Below are 18,178 nucleotides of genomic sequence, written 5' to 3' on the forward strand. Positions count from 1 at the left end.
CCATATTGCTTTTCAAAGTGGCTATATCCATTTTGAATTACAGAGGACCTCAGTTTCCCTACATCCCCATACATCAGTAATTTCACACACACACACACACACACACACACACACACACACACGAGAGAGAGAGAGAGAGAGAGAGAGAGAGAGAGAGAGAGAGAGAGAGAGAATGAGAGTTCTTTTAAAAATTAAAATATTTTAAAAACGCTTGAATGGAAAGTTTCACTTATACCACACTTCAAATAAAAGAACAACGAAAGCACAGAAAATGTTACAAAAACGACATTTACTCTGCAACTTTATCATAATGAATTGCATCTCTTTGGTAAAAATAAACTTTATAAACATTTTAATAGTCAGAGATTAGATACAAAAACTAAACATTCATAAGTTGTTTTACTATGAGCAAAGACTGCAAGTGTGAAGTGGGTCACTTATGGCTGGTCATCTATTGGCAGTTCAACTCAGTGGTTTTTATGCTACATCAGAAAAGATGAAACAATTTACTAACAAATTTCTTTAATCAAAAAGTATTCTTATACTTGTGTTTAAAAATAAATAAGTTACAATGAGTTGGCAATTATACATTTTATACACTGTACGGTGGCAACATAACACTTTCCGATGTAGCAACTTGGTTTAATAAAAAGGTACGTGGCAATGGCACTGGCAGTTAGATGTAAAGAATGTTCTTGAGAAATGGCAGGTGGAACATTAAAACACTCTATTTTGCCTTTCAATAAATATTTGACTACATCATTAACACACTGGAGTAAACTTTAAGAAGAAACACAAACTCCATGACACATATGTAAACCAGAAAGCCTTAGAAGTCGCTTTAGAAAATGCTAGTTTTCCCAGGGTGTTAAGTAGGCTTCTACTTTGGGTAACCGTTGGGGCTTTGTGGAAGACTCCCACCTGCAGCCCAAGCTGATTCGAAAGGCCTCCCAGTCTACAAAGACACAGACATCCCCTTAACACTCGCTCTAGCTTTGAACTGCGCTAACGTGCATTTAACTGACCATCTAGTATGAACCCTTTACAAATGCCTCAGAAAACAGTGAAAAAACCACACATATGCTGAACTTCAAAATCTACAAAGGAATCTAAGTTAGAAGTCATGCTGGCTCTGAGAACAGGCAAAGGTCCCAGGTAGAAAGGGCACACCCCTGGCTTTTCTACTGATTGAGGCAATGTTTTCATTCTGAATGAAAGAGCAAAAGATGAACTGATTTAGTAATATATTGCACAAACAAATTTCAAAGATTATTCAAGACACACAGATTCTCTTGGCGATGTAGAAAATAAAGATAATAGTGCCAAGACACAGCTTTTCCTAGGGATCCTTTATAACTGGAACTGGTGGCAACAGAATTCTTGTTTGGATTGAAGATGAAGTATACCTCAGCTAAAACAAGTTTAGTATGTTGAAATATGTTGTCCCTGGATAATGGGTTGTGTTTATTACACAAAGTGTGTTAATTGTTGGGAATTTCCAGTCCGTGAGGTTCAGACCAACTTCCTTAACTGGAAGCTTCCAGCTCTGTCTCTCTCTGAGCACTCCAAGCAGGAGTGTGATCCCCGAGAACATCACAAGGGGCCAGAATGAAGAAGGCTCTCCCCGAGTGTGGAAAGCGAGACACTGAACTCCATACAAGAACTAAGTGCAAACTGTCTGGACCTCTGCTGCTGGTGCCCAGGCAGGCCCTGCTAATGGCTACAGCTTTAAGTAAGAGTCCACTGAAGAGGGAAAGGAAATCAAGGAACTGAAGTTACTGCCTGACAGGCATTCGGAAGAGGTCTCTTTCCTCCTCCTTCAGATCATTTCCTATACTTACACACCAGCTAACAGACAGCAACTTAGAGAATCGCTTGTGGTAGCCAATTTCAGAACAGAGTGCAATGACTCAATCCTGGACACCATGCAAGGCCAATCCAGAAGGCCGTGGTGTTTAGCTTCAAAATATTGTGCTATTCAGCCAAGCTTTCTAATCTCTTTATGATTTACACCACGGTAAAACCACTTTTATTTGGTGTCTTATTCACTGTAGTAACCTCACTTAGCTCTTTTTTGGAGAGAGAACATTTATGAGTTAGAAAAACTTCAAATTCTTCATCCTGCATTATCAATACAAGAGAAAAAGTATGTATTTTAGTAGCACCCATTCCATTACTGCGGCGATCCAGATTTAATCACAGCTAACATGGACACAGGAGTGTACCAATGCTGCTTATAAAGTGTGGTCAATTAAGAAACATGCCGTAGTTTTTCTTCTCGTGTGACAGTGTTGCCAAAATAAAATTTAGAAGTAAAAATTAAAACATTTGTCTCTTAAAAAAAAAATCCAAGAAATGCTTTATAGTCAAAAACATTTGAAAGCAGGAAACTAACCTGAGCCTGTGTATGTGTGCATACAGCAAGTGTATATATACATATAAATGAGGAAATTGCAAAGAAGGTCACTGTCTAGGATATAGGATGTATCATGAAATAAGACTAAACTTTCCCAAAGTTTCTCCCACCACTGTAAAAAAATATATTTGTGAGTTACAGTATTAGTATCCCTGTTCTGAATACTATAGTCAAACTGTAAGTGATATGAAAACTGTCTCATATAAGCAGTTTTGTTCAAATACTTAAAATACCTTAGCCAATGCACTTTTGGAATAGTAATATAAAACCTTTTAGCATAGATTAATGGCACATATAGGTATTACATTGCCTCTCAAAAAGTTTTGTATAAGACCTAATTTTTATACATATTTTGAAATCCCTGAAGATACTTATCTCTACAGTTTCCTATCAAGTGTTTTAAATCTAATTCATTATACATATAATTTTAATTTATACAAAGCTTGGAATGTTTTGCCCTCAATGACCTAGCTTCACAGTATTTTATTACACTATGTTTAGAAAGCAAATGCAAGATTCTCTCTCTGTGAAAGTGTGTAAAGATGGGTGTTATTCCACCACTCTGGCTGTATCCTCTCACTGGACGATTTTTACTTAACAAAGACAGCTAGCAGCTAAAACTTAAACATACTTGCAAAGTACTCTGGAAAAGGGTAAAGGCCCCAGGGATGCTATGCATTAACTGTGAGGTAAAAACATTTCAAAGATACTATTGCAATAGGAATTGGAGTCTTGAGATGAGCCACACCCCCAAATGGCCTTTCCTAAATCTTAGGACTGGATTCTCTACAAACCAGAGAAACTTCTAGGCATCTAGGCATCTTTCCCATTTCCATTGGGCCATGCTCATGCTGCAAAAAGAGTAACTTAAAACAAGCATAAGACAAAAGACACACATTTCATCTCTGCATTGTGTCAAGAGAGAAGCACATGAGAAAGACGCCAGAATATGCTTAGCTACCTAAGTAACTACATTTAATTACAGAATGGGAAGAAAAATGAAAATACTGAGTTACCAATTCTTATATTTTTGACCAATTAACAAAAGAGATTGATTTTTTTCCCCTACAAGTTTAAGACAGGCTGAGAATTTTCTTATTAGAAAAATTTTCCAAATCTGGGAGATACTTATTCACAGAAATGATCTTTTGGGACCTTTATATCAGATTTACAATTAGGCATGATCCTAAGAGCAACTGTTTAATTTAACAAAACAAAAAAGAAAAGCAACCACAAAATATTTAGAAAGAAACAAGTGGCACTCCTCCCCAAGCCTCAAGCTAAAGAGGTCCGCTATGGCTCTGACATCCCTTGTAAAGAGTTAAGTAGGAGAGTATTGCCACACTTCAAAGTAACTTCACACCAGCAAGTATTTCTACTTCTTCCGGTGCTTTTGACTTTGTGCCTTTGCAGTACTTATGAGGGAACCAAGGCAGGTACGGATTCCAGCCAGGTGGAGCAGCGACCCAGCTGCTTCTTTGAGCTCCTCATCAATTTCCTGACACGACTGTTTTCGGATCTTTTTGCCTGGCTGTCCTTTTGGAGCACTGTCCTCATGAGCCTGTGGTGCATAGCCGCTGTCTCCAAGAGGATCGTCCTCATCGTCAGCATCGGTGTCTTCCTCACTGTGGAAGCCCTCACTGCCATCACTTCCCGCGTGGCTACTCTTTGGGATGAATTCAAACACCTCCTCCACAGAGGACAGGGAAGACACGCTGGCCCTGGATGCGCAGCGCTGAGCTGCCATGCTGCTGGCACTGTAATTGTGGTCTGCTTTCGGGTCGATGCTGGCGGCTGGAGAGTGGCTCTCCTGCAGTCCCCCAGTGCTGGGGGCACTGAACGCGCTGCTGTAGGCCCTCTTCTTCTGCAGGGAGGTTTCCAGAGGCAGAGGCTTCTCACCTGTGGAAACACAACTTGTTTGTCAGCAAACCAAAGTATCTGACTGCAAAAACAGACCCCCAAAACTCCCACTTTTGAGTAATAAGAGCTTTGTAGTTAGTACTTTTGTAGGATTTTCCCCATATATTGTTCTGTCTACAGGCATGAATCTGAAACATTTAAAAATCACTTGAAAGATAGCCTGACTTTTATGAACATAAGAGTTACTTTGTACTATTTGCAAAGAATGTCTCAATATGACTACACCACTGCTTGACAATCTCCTTGTGGGTATTTACACCGTTCCCAAGTGTGTGCTTGTACAGCAATGAAATTTGTGGGATGCCCTTCACACAGTCTCATGCTCACACACACTTTCTAGGAGAGATGGTAAGAAATGTAAGGGAAGTGTAGTTTAATTCACGTGTGCTCAAATTACCCCGGGGGCTGTAACAATAAACCAACAGTGTATAAAAAAAACCCACTTTCATACTACACTAGCCATCACTTACATTTTTTGTTTCCTAAACTAAAGGCAGTAATCTGAAACTTACTTTACATCTCCCCATATTTTTCCTTTTGAGAGTCACTATCACGTATTTTGCTGACTATTCTGCTTTACTTTAAAAAAATGTTTTTATTTAAATATTTTTAGTAACTAACAATATACTTCTCTCACATTCTTTCCTCTCTCTCTCTCTCTCTCTCTTTTTTAAAGATTTATTTATTTATTATGTATGTAGTGCTCTGCCTGCATGTATCCCTGCAGGTCAGAAGAGGGCGCCAGATCTCATTACAGATGGTTGTGAGCCACCATGTGTGTGCTGGGAATTGAACTCAGGACCTCTGGAAGAGCAGTCAGTGCTCTTAACCTCTGAGCCATCTCTCCAGCCCCTTTCCTCTCTCTTAACTCCTCTCCACCCACCTACTCACACGGCCTGATATTCTTTCTCTCAAAGAATAAAAACAAAACACAAAAAACTGAAAATCAAAACAGACTAAACCAAATGAATCCAATAAGAAAAAAATTAAATTAAATTAAATAATAAAAGCAGAACACTCCTCCAGGACATGGGGCCAATGACTGGAATGAACAGACTTTCCTTTCCCAGCAGGTATTAACTGCACATAGCTTCTCAGTTATGGGGACTCCCCTCCTTATTGCGTGGGTTTTTTTGTCTGTTTGAACATGTCTAGTCTTGAGCACGCTGCCAGTCTCTGTAAGTTCATCTCCACATCGGTACTGCTGTCTAGAAAACACGCCTTTCCACTACCTCTGGTTCAATCCCTCTGCTTCCTCTTCCACACACGCGTACCTGAGTGACAGGCAGACTAGTGTGGCGCTGGGTCCTGTCTGCTTATCTCCTGTTGGGCCTTTTACAGACATGATATTAATCTTTTATCTACTATACATAGTTAAAAAATTCCTCCAGTATTCTGCACTACTTCTCTTTTGTGTGTGTGTGTGTGTGTGTGTGTGTGTGTGTGTGTGTTGCTGGAAGTCAAACTTGCCCAAGGCCTTGCATGTTAGACAAGCCTTCTAACACATGCTCAAGTCCTCATTGTTTGGAGACAAGGTTGTATGTATCCCGGGCTGGTATCAAATTTGCTGTCTAGTCAAGGGTGATCCTGAACTCCTCTTCTTCTTGCTCTCCTTCCCAGTGGTAGGATTACACTCACCCACCAAAGAACTTTAATGAAATCTGTCCATCTTTTCCTCATGCAAGTTTCCTTTGCAATTTATACTTAGCACTTCTCCTATTCCAAACTCTAAACATCCTTCAAAAGTCATTTTGTGTCACTCTCCAAACTAGTGGAGACACATGAACTGTGGACCAACAGCTGAGGAGCCCCCATGGAACTGGACCAGGCCCTCTGGATAGGGGAGACAGTTGTTTAGCTTGAACAGCATAGGGGCCCGGGCAGTGGGATTGGGACCTGTCCCTAGTGCATGAGCTGGATTTTTGAAACCTAGTGCCTATGTGAGAGACTTTGCACAGCCCTGGTGCAGGGAGGAGGGCCTTGGGACCTGCTTCAAATGAATGTACCAGGCTCTGCTGAGTCCCCATGGGAGACCTTGTCTTGGAGGAGGTAGGAATGGGGGGGGTTGGGGGTAAGGCTGTGGGGCGGGAGGAAGGAGGCCAGGGGAATCTTTGGTTGGTATGTAAAATGAATAGAAAATCTCTTAATAAAAAATTATTTTGTGTCTGTATGTGCTCTTGGGCCTGTGTATGGAGTCAGGTCAAGCCCTGAGAATCAGTTCTCCCCTTCTACCACACAGTCCCAGGAGGGAACCAAGGATCAGACTTGGTGGCAATCATGTTTACCCACAGAGCCATCCCACCAGCCCAAATGGTAAATATCTTTCCCATGGAGTATTTGTAGCTTTCATCTTTATTTCTGGCCTCTCAAGCTTACTTCTGAAAAGCATTTTCCTCTCCATTTCTTGGTCAACACACACAAAAAAATCTCCCACAGCATTAACTTCATTGTTTTCGAATGATTATATAAATGTTAATACAACAGAAATGAGTCATTCAGATTGAAACACAATTTAGTGGAAAAGAAGTAATTCTGCTATGACATTTAGTCATCTTGTATTTTAAAATCATTAGTTTGAAAGGCACTTATAAAACTGACTTTAAAAAGAAAAGGATGGTTGCTTACATTCTAAAATCTCTTGTTCTATTGAAGTATTTAAAAGGATCATTGCAGTGGCAGCATCAATATCAGATTCTGAAAAGAGAGAAGAGTGGTAGCATTAATGTCAAAGATGTTGGCATTAGGGCTAAGGTGGCCTCAAGTCATGACATAAACCTTCAACCCCAGCATTTAGGAAGCAGAGGCAGATCCCGGAGTCCAAAACCAACCTGGGGCTGGAGAGATGGCTCAGCAGTTAAAGGCCAGGCTGACAACCAAAAATCAAAACAGTTCTTATCGATAATTTTTGATCAAGTATTTCATTTTATTTGTATTACTTGCCTACATGTCTGTCTGTGCAACACTCGTGTGTCTGATGTCTGCAGAGTCTGTTCACAAGTGTCTCAAAAAAATCTCTCGCCCCACCCCCCAAATTATCTCAATGGTCTGGAACTTGCTAAGCAGGCTAGCCCAATTGGTAAGGCAGCCCCAGTAACCCCACTTCTCCCTCCCTAGAACCTGAATCACAGGCTTTTCCCCATGGGTTCTGGGGCTCAGGCTCCTGTCCTTGTAAGAAAGTACCTTGCAGACTGAGCTCTCTCTTCTCTCCCAGCCCCAGCATTATACATTCTGTCTGTTTGGAGACAGGACCTCACTATATCACATAGGCTAGCCTAAGAATCCTGATCAATTACCTCTGGAGTTCAGAATTAAGAGGTATGTATGCATGCCCCTACACAGGGTTTACAGAATGACCTCAAGCTGGGTATTCTAACAGGGGCACAAGAACCATGAACTCCAGACTAGACAGGGATACAATGAGAAACCTTGTCTCAAAAATACATAAATAGGACCTGGAGACAGCTTAGAAGGTAATGGTGCTTGCTGCCAAACCTGACTATCTGAGTCACATCACAGGCCCCCACGTGGTAAGGAGAGAAGCAACTTGTGCAAGCTGTTCTCCAACTGTGCCCAAGAATATACACCACATACAAATATGTGTGGTGACTACAAGACTCGACTTGAGATAAAGCCGCCAGGCTGTCACATCTGCACACCTAAGTTTCCTTCCTCTTGTTGATAGTAGTCCAAACAACCATTTGAAGAAACAAAGTGGTGCAAGCAATGATTATAAGCTTAAAAGATAAAACCTCTAGCCTCAAGTTCCTGAGCACATGAACCATGAGACCTGGCCTATATTACCACCTTGGGTTTTAATAACAAGTTCATGTGTATCTCACATGTCAGATACTACAATATTTGCCTGTAATTCTAGCATTCCAAAGGCAGAAAAAATGAGTTCTAGGTCAGCCTGGCTTATCTCACACCAAGACCTTATTTAAAAAAATAAACAGAAGGGATCCCTAAAAATCAGGTGGGATGACGGCTGGAGAAATGGCTCAGAGGTTAAGAGCACTGGCTGCTCTTCCAGAGGTTCTGCGTTCAATTCCTAGCAGCCACATAGTGGCTCACAACCATCTGTAATGAGATCTGGTGCCCTCTTCTGGCCTGCAGGGATACATGCAGACAGAACACTGTATACATAATAAATAAATCTTAAAAAGAAAAAAGAAATTTAGCACTCCTCCTTAACATTTAGTAAGCATCCAGGATTACAGTGGAAATTGTAGAAAATAACCAGACTACAATGCAGTCTCCATTCTGTTATTCATCCAGTAAGTTGAATGCCCTATTGTGATCCTACCACTATTCCAGACTGAAACCATAGCAGAAAAAAGAAACTGTCATCTCTCAGAATAGAAAGAAACAATTAGAACATTATGGCAGTGGTAAGTATGAAGGAGAGAAAGCAGAGAAGGTAACGTTTGGATGAAGGGCTCAGGGAGGTCGGGGAATGTCCAAATGAAAAGCACAGAATGTAAACCAATAAGTCATGGTCACAACAGAGGCTGGACATACAGAGGTCTCCAACTCCTACCTCTTGAGATAATTGGAAAGAATCCATCATGCTTCTGAAAAACAAAAATCAAAAAACAAAACAAAACAAAAAAACCAACAAAAAAACCCACAGCTACTCTGCCAGCTTAAGTCGTGCTGGGATCAAGAATAATGGACCTCGGCGGTTCGTGTTCCTGGAGTTGTGTCCATGCCAGTGGACGCCCACATGCTCCAGAAGAGAATTTGACATCGCTGCTGTCATTGTTGCTGTTATAACAGTGATGACCACCACTACTACTGTTTCTGGGATTGCCATTTCATAAGTGGTTACTACAGCTAGCACAGTGGAAACCCTGGCAGCAAAAGTAGCTACCACAGTTAATTAATCTTTCATTCTATTGGGCATGACAAATTTAAATCAATAGTTATAGACATTTCGATTGGCTTTGAAAGTTATGAATTTACAAACTCAAGTTCCATTTGCTCTCAGGACACCATCTTACAAGGACTCCAATTTGCAGTAAGGCTCCTTAAGGAAGGGAATGGCTCAGTTGCCTTTAGCCTATCGGCTATGGGTGGGTTAAGATTTCAATTGAGCTTGTATGATAATGAGTATTCAGAGATGGGTAATGCCTGGGGGGCACTCACCAACCTAAGACAGTGCCTGTGTGGCCTGAGCAGGTGTCTCCATGATGGGTGACCTGCTGACGTCCCACGCAACCTCAGTCAGAAGCTCATTTTTTAGTAATAGGAGGGGACCTGTAGGGCCCTGGCCCCCTGTTTTGGGTAACTGTTGCATTGCTTGCTGACCTTGACCTTGATATCCTCCCTATGCTAATTCCCTTCGAGATTCTCACCCTGAATGCTTAAGGGATGTTCCTTGTCTGTGTATCCAGCATATTGGGCGTTAACAGCTCAGATGCAAGATTGTAAAACATCAGAAGGGGGGTTGGGGATTTAGCTCAGTGGTAGAGCACTTGCCTAGCAAGCGCAAGGCCTGGGGTTCGATACTCAGCTCCAAAAACAACAACAACAAAAACCGCAGCTACTACATGTTGTCATACTGTGAACTGGACAAGGGCAAGCAGTTCTCCTCCAAGTGAATGTTTCCAACTGTGGAGAACAGCTAAGAGAATGGTAGGTGGCTGGATTTCGAACCCCACTCGTGCCCAGTCAGGTGTCCTGACACAACTCACAACTTCGCAGGACTACTATTCCATAAATAATTCTTCTCTCCATAAGAGAGGATTTAATCTTGTTCCCAATTTTATTTAAAAAAGGGGGGGGGGGTGATAGTGAGAGAATCTAACAAGGAAAATTAGAGATTTTTATCATCTATGACTATAACACCTAAAACGCTTCTTATTTAAGGTTAGTGTATATTTGTATTCCTTTTTTAAAAAGATTTTTTATTTATGCATGCACATGTGTGCAAGGTGCCTGCTGAGAGGCTAGCAGAGGTGTTGGATCCTTAGAGCTGGAGTTTCTGGCAACTGTGAGCTTGGGTGATGGAAAGTAAGCTTGGATCCTCACAAGAGCAGCAAGCACTCTGTAAGAAAAATCACACTACTGATTTCATAACTGGGTCAAATAGCGGTCCATCAAAACAGTTCATTTCTTTCCTCTACTACCCTCCTCTTTCTTTACGTTTCTTTATGTCTCTACAGCCCTAGCTAACCTCAACTGTTCAGCAATCCTCCTGCTCTGGCCTTCCAACTAAGGAGATTCCAAGCATAAGCCACATTGCCTGGCCACACTGCTAACTTCTACCTCTTGATTTATGTGTCCTTACTCTTGATCTTAGAAAATCAAAAAAACCTAGAATACCAATTTTAATCCCTTGAAAGAGCCAAAACAAACATGTTCCTAGTGACTGATTCTCAGTTGATATGCTTAAATAATATGAGAACCAGTCATATTTAAATGGCTCTGAGCTTAGTAATAATTATAAAAGAACCTACCTCCTCTATCAAAATGAACACATACATTTACAAGTTATCCAAAAGGAGAAGCTGCCTCTTAGAATTCTCTAAGCAAGGCAGCAACTCATTAGAATTACCAATATTTTAATCCACCTAGTCTACTGGTTTACCTTCATTTTAATTTTAAAAATATGCTAACCTGCCACCATAAACTTGTAATTAGATGTGTACTTAACCTTTAACATGACCATCAACTGTTAAATTACATGTTTATGTGCAGCGCCCTGAGTGTTGTAGTAAAACAGACAGTGAAACCTGTAAACGAATGAGTTCACTTCTGTTTTCCTCACTGTCCTGGCGTAGCTCAGCAGTACTTTTCACTGTGCTGGCCCAGTTTTGCTGAGGTAGCTTCTCAAGTTCCCATAACTAACTTCTGCTCTTAGTAGAGTCTAAGTGGCAGCTGAAGAGCACCATCAGGAAACTGATTCTACGGTGGGAGAGATGAATGTATTTTAATACTAGAGCCCTACAGGATGCATAAGTGATGTATGTAAAACAAAACTAGTATTTTACCTCACTAGGTAAAGATCTTCAGCAGTTCTTCAGAGCCTCCCATCTTGGAGGAAGGAGCACAGGCCACAAGCTTCTCACTCCTGGATCTGAACCCCTCTATGTCACTTACAGTTGCGTGACCTTGAGAAAGCTACTTAAATCTCTTTACGGTTACTCTCCTTGCTTGTTTACTTTTTAAGGTACAGAAACATCTCAAAGGATTGAATGAAATCATGCTGCAGGCACTGTGGTGAGCACTGGAAGCAGCTGTTCCCACCCTCTGCCTCAGCTTCCCTTTGCCTTGTCCACAGGACACAAAAAGCACACGCGCATGGTCCTCTCCTACACCGGGGCTGCAGTCACACTCTTAGTATGCTTGCCAGAGGCCTAGCAATGACCAGACAACTTTCTGAACGCTAGCATCCTGTCCTATAACTAACTCTGCATGGTCTGCATGGAACCCTCACTCAGAGATTGGGCAACCTCGCTGTTTGTGAGGCTCAGAGGCTCAAGCATCAGCTCCTTTCTGAAGATGGACTACTGCATGAATCTTGCATAGGTTCACTCATTTCTTTTTTTTTTTTTTCTTGTTTGAGACACGGTCTCTCTATATTAGACCTGGCTGTACTTGAACTCACTGAGATCTGCCTGCCTTTGCCAGGAATAAAAGGCACACACCTCCACACCTGGTCTTCATTTCTTTCTTAAAAAAGCCTTTCTGCCCAGATTAATTTTATACTCACTACCTCCTCCCTCTGCATAATCCTGAAAGTCAACCTTCTTCAGTTAAACTATTTCTCTCTTTTCTCTTTTTTTTTTGGGGGGGGGGTGTTGCTGGGAATCAAACCCAGGGCTCTTTGATGTGAAACAAATATTCTACCACTAAACATCCTGGTGAAATGTAGTTCTGGGAGCAGGTTGCCTGAGTCTCACCTCTGCAAATCTCAAGGCACCTTGGACTGTACCCAGCATGACGTAGGAACTCAATAATAACTCATGATGAATGTTTGATCGGCTTGGTTAGTTTTCAAACCTCTCCACAAACAATTTAAGGGAAAAGAAGGGAGCAAATTTTTCAGTTTATAAATATGCCCTAAACAACCAAATTTAAGTATAAACTTCCTTAATCTTTTAAAAGTTCTTAAGTTTTGTCTCCTAAAATTCAGGAGAATTCTGTGCTCAAGTCTAGACCAGGTCTAGAACTGTTGAATCTAGAATAGCAACCCTCCTCACCTAACGCACTGTGGGCTAGGAGAACAGGCCTCCTACTCCTACGCAAGGGATAAAGAAGTTGCTGGGAGCAACAGATATGAGACATGACATGCAAGGCATCACAGGCCAGGACAGAAAAACAGGCTAGAACTAAGAAATGTCTCCCTAGGAAGAAATCCAATTTGGATGAAATGAAACAAGAGCAAGAAAAGATTCTAGGAAATCTCAGAATTCACAAAGAGCATGTTCAGAATCTGGATGAAGTGAGCTTGAGGGTAAGATTCAGAAGTTACTTGGGATATAAAAACATAGAAGTGCCTCAGCAATGCTTAGGGGTAAAGAGAGATTCCATCTACCCTCACAAGTAACAGGAAACAGACACTGGCTTCAGTGGAGGCAGAGGGTCACCGGAAACTGATCCCATCCACTAAATTTCTCTGCAAAGGTTTCTCCCTCTCTTGTTTTCATAGGAAGCACAATGCCTCCAAAGCTCAGCTTTGTAAGCTTCCAAGAGCCAAAATAACTTACAACCCAAAGGCTTTCTTCCTGAGAGGTTTTCATTTGTGAAGGACATGGAAATGTTACAATTGAAACAATAACACTACAAACCTCAGTGTACTAATCTACTTATTAATTATGAGCAGAGAGAAGATCCACGACATGAGAGTTGAGGGCTGGGGGTGTTACTCAGCAGTATGGAGTTTGCCAACATGCTTTAACCCTCAGCACTTTCAGAAGAGAAACAATAAACTTTTGGATTTGTTCTTGTAACTACGATGCAAGCACAGTTAAGGACTTTCTGAATAGGACTCCAGTCCCAAAGGAAGTAAGACCAACAATCAAAATTCAACAACTCTGTCCACACAACAGATAAAGCAATTGATTCTCAGTGAAAAAGACAGCCTACAGGATGGAAGAGGATCTTTCCCAGTAATATATGACAAATTAAGTAACAAACAACCAAGTCAAAAAATGAGCCAAGGAAGGCTGAGAATCTAGTTCAATTGGTACAATATTTACCTAGTGTGAATGAAGTCCTGGATTTGATCCTCAGCACACTGTAACTTGGTATGGTGGATGCCTGTCATCCCACTTTGGAGGTGGAAGTAGAAGGATCAGTAGTTCAAGGTCATCCTTAACTACAAAGCAAGTTAAAAGGCCAGCTGGGCTCCACGAAACCCTGTCAGTATTATTTTTGTTAAGACTGAGATTCCATCTGGCCAACGACAAAGTGGCTAGAGAAACTAGTGACAGCAGATGGCAGTGGTCATGCAGAAAGTGTAACCACTATTCACCGCTGGTCAAGAGTACAAACTCCTGTAGTACAAGGGAAATTAGTGTGGAATCCCCAAGACTAAAGAGAGAAATCCCATGACCAGGTATTACACTCCTGGGTACATACCCAAAGGACTCCGTGTTTTACTCCCGAGATTCTTGTACAGAATCTATAAGTTCATTGCTGCTGTATTCGCAACAGCAAAGAAACAGAACCAGCAGATGAGTGTACCACATTTCCATTATTATACAACTCAGAAGTGAAGAAAAATATAATTATGCAACTTGAGGAAAATGGATGGAAGTGGAAAACACTTGTGACTTTCAAGGAAAAATATACATAAAGAGGAATTAACATAAGAGCAATGTAGAGGAACATAGAATACCTGTACATTATGAGTCACTGAAGAAAAACACGCAAATATATACACTATACCAAATACTGGTAAGTAATGACTTTTCTTTTCTCTCTAGAAATTCATTCCTTAAGTCTACAATCAGAAGAATCAGGATTCAGTAGGATGGTCTTCATACGTACCTTTAAGAGTTTGCACTTGACTTTGCTTGAGAACAGAGCTCAAGTAGTGAGGCGATAAAGAACCACTAGAAGACAGGGAGGAAAGACAGATGTGCTTAGAAGTCTTAGAGCCCAGCCACAAATACATCTAGGACACACCACAAAACCACAACGAACAAGTTTTACTTGTTTTCCTTGCTAACAGCACTCAGTTTAGAAAGAGCCACTAAAGAAAAAAGTGAGCAAGGGTCAAAATTAAAAATAATAATTTGGTTATTGTTAAAAAATAATTTATCTCTTAATTTCTTCATTTATAAAGCAGGAATAATTACATTTCTCATAAAGTATTTTTGCACCAGTTACATGATAATGTATTTTAAAGATTTATTTATTTATTATGTATACAGCCTGTATGACTGCAGGTCAGAAGAGGGCACCAGATCTCATTATAGATGGTCGTGAGCCACCATGTGGTTGATGGGAATTGAACTCAGGACCTCTGGATGAGCAGCCAGTGCTCTTAACTTCTGAGCCGTCTCTCCAGCCCCAATAATGTATTTTAAATGCCTTGAACAATATGTAAGAATTTAGTTTTATATTATATATTTAAATTTGATATGATATTAACAGTTATTAGTTTAACACTAAGAATTTTTTTTTTTTTGCTGCCATGTGGAAGAATGATTTATTAGAACAAATTCCATGACAAATCATATAAAACAACCATTTTCTGAAAGACATCCACAAGACCACCTGAGAACAATGTACAGAGATACCTTCAAGAAGCCAGGCAAGTAGGATACCAATGCCAGGTCGAAGGCTGGAGGGACAAAGGAGCTAAATGTGACGAGGAACACCAATTTGTGCATTTAAAAAAAAAAAAAAAGATTGTACAGTGATGACCAGGGGTAGGAGGCATGGACTCTGCAGAAGGACATCTATTTACTATGGGGAGCAGCCAACAGGCTGGGCTGGCACCTCCTCCAGACAAACGGCAGGCTCTACATAGACACGGAAACATCAGGTGGGCTGGGCAGAGGCACACAGGCCCCTTCATGAATCTCTATCATCTAAGTGTAAACAGGGAGACCCATGCCACCCCTGAGTGCTCCGGGTCTCCCACCGCAGCTACCTGAGTCCCAGCAGATAGGTCCTATTCAGGAGCAACACCCACACATACATCAGGCAGGGTATAGAGTATAGAATTTATCAAAACAAAGGGGCTGGAGAGATGGCTCAGAGGTTAAGAGCACTGGCTGTTCTTCCAGAGGTCCTGAGTTCAATTCTCACAACTACATGGTAGCTCACAGCTATCTCTAATGAGAGCTGGTACTCTCTTCTGGAGTGCAGGCATACATGCAGACAGAACACTGTATACATAATAAATAAAAAATTATTAAAAAAAAAGATTTCTTCCTTAAAAAAAGAATTTATCAAAGTAAGTATTTAAGAAAAATTTTATATAATAATGCCACAGAGTTAAATTTCCAGGGTTTTGTTTGTTTTTAGTAAAAAAAAGTAAGACCTTTTTTTGGGGGGCGGGGTTCTACTTGTGATAGTAGAGAAAAATCTTTTAAAATGAAATTAAAAGTGTATTTCCTATCTAGTTTTTACATATACTTCATTCTTTCTTCCCAGAGTTACACAAAATACGTGTCAGAAGGAATCAACAAAATGGAACAAAATATTTTTATTTTATTAAGGTTTTAAAGTCAACAATTGATAATTCCCATGCTGTTATTTACTCTTTAAAAAAAAGCCTACAAAAATCACCTTTAATATCTAAAGTTATGATAAGCCCAAAGATACAAACTTAGATACAAGGCATAAAGATATAGTGGCATGTGATTTGTGGGAGTGTCCAAAGGACAGTGCCATCCTCTCACTTTATCCTTAACCAAGAGCACAGCTAAGTAAGTCACATAAGTAAACATAAAGATATTTCCTTTACCTCTAAATTATTACTTAAATAGAATATCTCATAAGCACCACTATAGTGATATTTTATTTGTATTGAAATGTGATTTTATTTGTATGTTAATAAAGTTGCCTTGAGGTCAGAGCAAGCCATAGCAGAAGCTGAGCGGTAGTGGTGCACGCCTTTAATCCCAGCACTTGGGAGGCAGAGCTAGGCGATCTCTGTGTGTTCAAGGACACAGCCAGCATGGTGACACACGCCTTTAATCTCAACCATAGAAGACCTGGAGGTCTGTACAAACAGGCAGTGACGAAGAGGTCATGTGGCTGGGCTTACAACCAATGAGAAAACAGAACAGAAAAATCTATAAAAAAGATAGGACACACAGAGGTAGCTCTCTTGCAGAGAGGAAGGACAGCAGAAGCAGTGAAGGGTAAGGTTTTTCTGCTCTTGCTCTGACCTCGTGGTTTTTAACTCTGCAATTGGTTCTGTGTTTCTTATTTAACAAGATGGTTACATCTACACACCAATATTAACTAAGAATAAATCAATTTCCTTTTTTTTTTTTTGAGATAGGGTCTCACCACATATAGATTAGACTGGCCTTGAACTCAAAGATCTGCCTCCCTCTGCTTCCAGAGTTCTGGGATTAAAGGTGTTTACGCCTAGCTCCAATGAATCACTTTTTTAAAAATTTTGTTTCATAAGGATACATTACCTACTGGTTCCTTTTACATTGACTGATACATTGCCCAGTCATTTCAATTTTGCACCTTCAACTATAACCTTTTATTAATACCAATTTACAAACTCAAATGAACTACAATGGAAAACTCTGAATTTGTCGCAGTGAGATTTTAATTTCATTTTCTCCCTATGTATGTATTTATTTGGAAGTTTATTAACAAGTGACTGCTGAATTTGGAAAGGAATCAGGATTGCAATGACTTCAATAGCGAGCTTTAGGCTAGCCTGGGCTGTGCAGTGGTTTTTAGCCCCCATAGGCTCATATTTTTGCATGTTTTGTCCCCAAGTGAGAAATGTCTGGAACTGTTTGGGAAGGACTATGTCTGTCCTTCTTGGAGTAGTTGTGTGCTTGTTGGAAGGAGTGTCACTAGGAGTGGGCTTTTAAGTTTCAAAAGCCCATTTCAGACCCAGTCTTTCTCTCTCTGCCTGCTGCTTGTGGATAAGGATATAAAGACCTAAGCTACTGCTCCGGTGCCATGATGATAATGGACTAACCCTTGGAAACTAAAAGCAAGTCCCCAATTAAATGTTTTCTTTGTAAGAGTTGCCTCGGTCATGGTGTTTCTTCACAGCAATAAAACAATCTTAAACGGTGTATCAAAAATGCTATGATTACAAACTGTGGATCATTTTATTTAAAAAATTTAAATATGCATTTAATTTGCTATGTAAGTCATTATTAGCATGTAAACAATTAAAATGAGTTAGTCTTTTTGCAACTGAAGTCATATAACTTATTAGCTTACTTATAATATATTGCTCTGACTTTCTGAAAATTTATATTTTATTGTTGCAGGAGAATTGTTCCTAAAGCTATTCCACTGTGCCAACAAAGCCACCTTGAATCAAATGATGGAGTCAGCAACTGACTGACCAGTATTAGCCAAATTCTTGGAGGACCGAGGAGGTCTGCAAGGGAGGACAGGGAGAGAAGATTTCCAGAGTGGGTGTGGGTGTCTAGAGCTGGTGGTTGGGGAAAACCGTGGAAGGTCATCCAATCAACTTTGTGCTGTCCTTGGATCTATCAGGTCTTTATCTCAACTTCTGACTCCCAAGTTTTTATTCTATTAGTTATGAAAGCTCGGCCTTAGCTTAGGCTTGTTTCTAACTAGATCTTAGAACTTAAATGAACCCATTTCTGTTTATCGATGTGCTGCCACGTGGTTTCGTGGCTTTTACCTCTCCTTCTGCATGTTTTGCTT

General features: G+C 40.5%; 1 protein-coding gene across 2 annotated transcripts in view; it reads right to left on the reverse strand.

Annotated features, from left to right (window-relative positions):
• Nucleotides 1-272: 272 nt before the first annotated feature.
• The window catches only part of Foxn2 (forkhead box N2), a 52,475-nt gene continuing 34,569 nt past the window's right edge, over nt 273-18,178 (reverse strand). For both annotated transcript variants that reach the window (XM_036171193.1, XM_036171194.1), the window contains exons 4-6: nt 14,333-14,397; nt 6,962-7,030; nt 273-4,315 (exon numbers count right to left, since the gene is read on the reverse strand). In XM_036171193.1, the coding sequence (XP_036027086.1) occupies nt 3,792-4,315; nt 6,962-7,030; nt 14,333-14,397 (658 nt within the window). In that variant the 3' untranslated portion in view covers nt 273-3,791. The remainder of the gene's footprint in view (nt 4,316-6,961; nt 7,031-14,332; nt 14,398-18,178) is intronic.

The sequence above is a fragment of the Onychomys torridus genome, chromosome 21 (genome assembly GCF_903995425.1).
Source record: "Onychomys torridus chromosome 21, mOncTor1.1, whole genome shotgun sequence".
In the NCBI taxonomy this organism is placed as follows: Eukaryota; Metazoa; Chordata; class Mammalia; order Rodentia; family Cricetidae; genus Onychomys; species Onychomys torridus.